Here is a 5,639-nt window from a genome sequence, read left to right on the forward strand (position 1 = left end):
CTTTCTCAAATGTTTACAGAACAAGCGGGAACCCAGTGTGCCTGTATCTTTCTCTATTGCTGTTCTATTACAAGATAGAAAGTCTAAGGCATTCAATAGCCGTACAGCAAACCCAACTAATCTGGTGCCTATTACACGTCAAACTAAGATTGCTGTGGGGACAAAAAGTAAGACTGTTAAGTTAGCACTTTTAAACATCCGCTCACTTAAAATTAAATCACTTCTAGTCAACGACTTAATAACCACAAACAACCTGGATTTTATGCTTCTAAACGAAACCTGGCTAGAAGACAGCTGCAGTGCAACAGTCCTCAATGAAACATCCCTTCATAACTTTACTTTTATGAGTGTCTGCAGAGCTGTTAAGAGAGGTGGGGGTCTAGCTGCTCTTTTTAAAGATATCTATCAATGTAAGCAATTATCATTTGGGAATTATCTTTCGAATATCTGGGTATTGTGTTAAAAGGTGCTCCACGCATTTTACTTATAATCATTTACAGGCCTCCAAAATACTCTCCAGCCTTTGCTGAGGACTTTACAGAACTGTTATCAACAATTACCTCAGAGTTTGACTGTTTTGCCATTGCTGGAGATTTTAACATTCACATAGATAATTCAATTCAATTCAATTCAAATTTATTTGTATAGCGCTTTTCACAATACATATTGTTTCAAAGCAGCTTTACAGAAAGTGCATTTCAGAAATGTACATAGAGAAATACAGTTAGTTAATCATGTATTGATTTAGGGCATAAACATATTGCCATCGTCGAGTCGTCTCTTCACAGGCGTCGAGTTGTCTCTTCACGGGCTTCGAGTCGTCTCTGCACGGGTGTTGGGGCATCTGTAGTTTGTTTCCATGGGAGGCTGGATACAAACTGGAGCTGACGATCTGTATTTACCTCGGGACGCTAACAGAAAAGCAGATGGGAAATAATTAGCGTAGCTGCTGTTCATAATATTAATGCATTCAATCTGATTCAACTGTAGTATAAAAGGTAAGTATTATGTGAATGCTTGGCTAAAGAGATGCGTCTTTAATCTAGTTTTAAACTGGGACAGCGAGTCTGAGACTCGAACAATATCAGGAAGGCCATTCCAGAGTTTAGGAGCTAAATGTGAAAACGCCCTCCCTCCTTTAGTGGACTTAGATATCCTAGGAATGACCAGAAGCCTCGAATTTAGTGATCTTAAAGGGGTCATATAATGCCATTTTTGTACAAGCTAATATGTTTCTTTATGGTCTAAATTAAAAGTTTGTAATATACTTTAATTAAAAATTCTCATTAGTATTGTAAGAAAACACTAATTTTACCTGGTCAAAAACAGCTCTGTTTTCAGCACGCCGTTTCAGTGCATGTGTCTTTAAATGATAATGAGCTTTGCTCACCCCGCCCCTCTGTTCTGTGGGGCGTTCTGAAACAACACACGTGGACCGTTGCCTTGACAACAGTTCAGGTTATATTTAGGAACAAGAATGGCAACGGGAGTTTCTGGTGTATCGTCTTTGCAACCATACCAATTTGAACCTGAGTCGGACTCTGAACAAGATGACGGCCCCGAAGAAGTTCGACCATTACGGCTCGGACGCATAGACAGTAAAAGAAATGGACACAGCGACCCCATTGGAACTCAATTGAGACAAGTGAAGCCCATTTTTAGCGATTTCTTAGCACTTCCTTTCCTGACGCGCAGACTCAAACCGAGCAAAGCTTTACACGGACCACGTGAGCAACCCGTCTGTCTTCTAGTAGCTGTGCCAAGAGAAATCTGAATCATTCCCTTCCGAACCTTGCAGAGACGGAGAGTGTGAGTAGGAGCTGTCCATAAGCTTGGAGCAGGAGCAACTTTTGCTAGGTATTCTGATTAATTATATTGTCATTTTGCCTCCACGTCCCCCCGATTGCCCACGAGCTTGTCCTCCTGTCCATACGGTAATTTCTCTACTGTGCGACAGAGAGTCGCGTGGTTATGACGCAATCGTTAGCCTACTTTTACAAAAACTGCTTCTACGGGGCCTTAACATAAGCTACAAGGTAATGGAGCATTTTATACATTGTCGTGTTTCTTTAGAAATAAATAATGGACAAATGGAGTCTTTAAACGCCTCAGATGTAAAGTTATTCGCTGTCAAAGTGACGCCAAAATGAATGGGAGTCAATGGGATGCTAACTGCAGGTGAAGTTCTGCTACAAGATGGCGGAACGCGGCCGACTTCAACTTCCGGTCGACTTCCTTCCCCCCTGCTCGGACGGGACGTTTCTGAATGGTTGGTTAACGTAATGTCATTTTGATCTATTTTTGTATGTACTGGCACGGTAGAATAGTGAGATACAAACGCTATGTGTTTAACTTTACTTATGTAACGTTATAAGTTAGTTCGTTGACAGATTGATGCTGAAAAACTTTTTTTTGTAAATGTTATGCGTAAATGTATTGTGGAACGTTATGTCTGTGTTGACTGTTTCTAGCTGTAGTTGAAAGATCCCTAATAATTTGTTGTAAAGTACGTTTTATTTTTTAAGAAAACATTCAAGTACATATACAGTATTGTAATTACATTGATATTCCTGTTTCAGGTGCCTTTGTGGATTATGTAGGCAAATGCCTACAGAGGCTGAAAATATATGCTGCAGGGAGATACCACAGGTACAGTACTTTTCATAAATTGTATTGCTATTATGCAACAATCTTATAAAAATGTTAGCTCAGTTAACATATTCATAATTCTTAGGTTTTACGAAGATTACAGCAGCTGGAAAATCCTCCTCAATGTATGGTTGATCATCCAGGCCTGGAACCCGTTTGTTTAAATCTGTTTTCGCTTCAGAATGCATTAAACATCTACCGAGCAGACTATGGGCCTTTAGGTTTAAGGGGAATGTCAGGGTAGGTTTTGTTTTGATTCATAAAGTTCACTATGGGTATCAACTGAAGTGTAATTTAATAATCGCATAACATACCATTCACCATGAAGTAACAAATAATCAATAAGACACAAAAATGATTGGACTAACATTTATTGACAGAAATACTGATAGTTTTACTGAATTCCACTGAGGTATGTGATAAAGTAAGTAACAGCAAAAATAATGGACCAAAAACAAACATCAATAATTGAATGAAATTATAAAAAATTATTTGAAAAAATTGTTTTACTTTCTGAGCCGTTACAGGTTTTTGGCATACCGAAGTTTCGTCAGCTGGTGTTGGGGCATTCTGGGCTCGAGAATCAGGGTTGTGTATATATATATATTGTTGATATTTTCAGTTTACTCAGAAGTTTTGTTTCTCACTTAGTATAGTGAATACAAGGTTTTGTATATAATAGGCTACTGTCTATATAAAGTAAATAATTATAAAAAAAAATATGTTCATCTTCTGATATTACGTCTGTACAAACAATGACTATTTTGAATTTAAATAAAAGTTTGTACACTCACGGAAGGTTGGTTCTACTTTCACTGGCTTTGCAGAGCATTGTCCTTTCTTGTATTTTGGGAAAACCACTTTAAAAAGTGGCTCTCCAGCTGCTGTCGTGGCTTGGGGACGCTCAGCATTCTCATTAAAATGCAGGGCTGCCAGGTAGAGTCTATAGAGAATAAATAATGGTTAACCATTAGTTAGGGGACACTTGCATGATTGAAAATTTGTATACAGTCCTTTCACAATCATTTTGAGTTACCTGCATAGCATTCCCAGGAAAGAAAAGACAACATTCTTTGGCGCAAATCGCAGAATTACGCTGTGGAACGCCTCCAGGGATGAGGTCTGATGGTGAGGGCTCAGTTTTTCAACATCCTTCAGAATCCTCTTGTTTTTGAGGATTTTCTCTAATCGAGTGAAGGCAGTTGTTTCTGGTGTGAAAATAAAACTTGTTAAAATGTATATTTAAAAATAATTAAAAAATAAAATGAATGTACATAACTTACAAAATTATGTATATCTATATAATATGCAAATAGACACATGAGTTACATTGACACCAGCTAATAGTGTAAACACACCTGCTCTCAACCACTTGCTCTTGTCCGTTGTATTGCGCTGCGGATGTAAACACTGTGGGAAAACGGGATCATCATGTGTGTGTTTGTCTTGGATATGATTAAGAATTGATGTCCACTTTGCCACTCGCTCTGGTCCTGTTGAAGAAGAAGCTGCTGTCCAATATATGTGGTTTTTTATACTGCGATACCACTTCTGCACTTTTTCACAGTCTTTGTTCTGAGCCATCTTCAGCAGTTTCTTTGATACTCCTAATAATATAAACAAACAAACAAACAAACTTTAATTCAGCCATGCATAAAGATACAGTGTGTTTAGTGTACACAATATAATAAAATAGAATTTCTGGTCAAAGGTAGGCTTTTGTATCAATATTTTGTAAAACAATTCTAATGATCTGTTTAAAATATAACCAGTCTGTAAGACTATGACAGTCATTATGCACATAAACAACACATACCCAGAAATAAGCTAATACCTTTTTCAATGTGCCATCCATCATAATACTGTGTGATGTTGGCCTCCCGCAGGTATTTTTGTATTTGAGGGTGCCGGTCTGTAACAATGCTGTCAAATGTCACACTGTGTGCCCTCAAAAGATCAAGGCTCCTCCTCAGACCCTCTTTCTCCATGTTGTTGCTCCCACCAACTTCATTACTCTGATTACAAAATAATGAGCATACATGACAATTGTTGACAATGCCTGTGATGTTAGCGAATAGCTACACAGTAAAAAGATCATTGTGCATTTTGTCTGTACAATTACTTTATTACATTGCATAAGCATGTTAAACTCACCTGAACTAGTTGCAGATCAATAATAGTGCTGGTCCCTAGGTCCATCACCGAGTAGCTTCCAAACTTAGCTGAATGACCTTTACATAAAAAATTAATGTTCACTTTGTATTACATTCAGTATTTATTATTATTACTTTCACAGTAATATGTAAACTGACACAGTTGTGCAGCCTTTAGTACCTGGTGAATCTGCCCTCATGTCTCCACCCAGAACAATGTTCTGTTGCTGTTTGAGCTGCTGCAACATCCCATCCTGTGCTGTCCTCCAGCTATGTACAATTGCAGGCTGTATGTACCTCCGAGCATGCACTTGAAAGGTGGTGTAGTGAATCATTTTCAGATTCATTGCCTGGAATACCTAAGGTCAGAAAAGAAGATTCCTTCATTTAGCATAACTTCATCAGTATGAAAATTTAATTTTGTTACATGTTTATCTTTGTGATATTACTTGCAAATATAAATTATTGGCTACACAGTAAAATCCTCACCATCCTACCTTTTTAACTTTAAAGAAAGAGGCACCATTGGCATACACTGCAACAGAAAGCTGGAGGTTCCCTGCAGGAGTGCTTTGTATAATTGGTTGACTATTCCATTTTCTGAAGTAGTCACATTGTGGGCAGCGTTGTTCCACAGAGAGGAATGTTCCAAAAACTTTCCTCTGTACATTTGTAACCCGATGGCACACAGGGCACTGCTCAAAGAGCTGCATCAGGCAATTTTCATAGACTATGTAAGTAGCTGTCTTGTGAACCGGCTTTGAAGACTCAAATCTAATAGAATAATAACGAATTTTTAAAATTACAAAAATTACTAAAAATGTAATAATATAATTG

At 37.9% G+C, this 5,639-nt stretch overlaps 1 protein-coding gene across 1 annotated transcript; it reads right to left on the reverse strand.

Moving 5' to 3' along the window:
• Positions 1 to 797: 797 nt before the first annotated feature.
• LOC311301682 (uncharacterized protein) lies at positions 798 to 5,347 on the reverse strand. Its single transcript, XM_084426957.1, has 8 exons — positions 5,300 to 5,347; positions 4,984 to 5,161; positions 4,804 to 4,880; positions 4,484 to 4,664; positions 4,008 to 4,256; positions 3,686 to 3,857; positions 3,444 to 3,592; positions 798 to 911 (listed from the first exon to the last, which is right to left on the reverse strand). The coding sequence occupies exons 2-8, from the start codon at positions 5,147 to 5,149 to the stop codon at positions 805 to 807; spliced, it is 1,101 nt and encodes a 366-aa protein (XP_084283083.1). The 5' UTR covers positions 5,150 to 5,161; positions 5,300 to 5,347; the 3' UTR covers positions 798 to 804.
• Positions 5,348 to 5,639: the final 292 nt, after the last annotated feature.

Source organism: Rutilus rutilus, assembly GCF_951802725.1.
Source record: "Rutilus rutilus genome assembly, chromosome: 12".
Taxonomy (NCBI): domain Eukaryota; kingdom Metazoa; phylum Chordata; class Actinopteri; order Cypriniformes; family Leuciscidae; genus Rutilus; species Rutilus rutilus.

What these genes read in the sequence shown, in the direction of transcription:
- LOC311301682 (XM_084426957.1), bottom strand. Translation starts at nt 5,149, where the DNA reads ATGAATCTGAAAATGATTCACTACACCACCTTTCAAGTGCATGCTCGG. An exon ending in TGGATGGCACATTGAAAAAG is followed by an intron (nt 4,257 to 4,483) that starts GTATTAGCTTAT and finishes TTATATTATTAG; the next exon opens with GAGTATCAAAGAAACTGCTG. An exon ending in TTCCTGGGAATGCTATGCAG is followed by an intron (nt 3,593 to 3,685) that starts GTAACTCAAAAT and finishes TATTCTCTATAG; the next exon opens with ACTCTACCTGGCAGCCCTGC.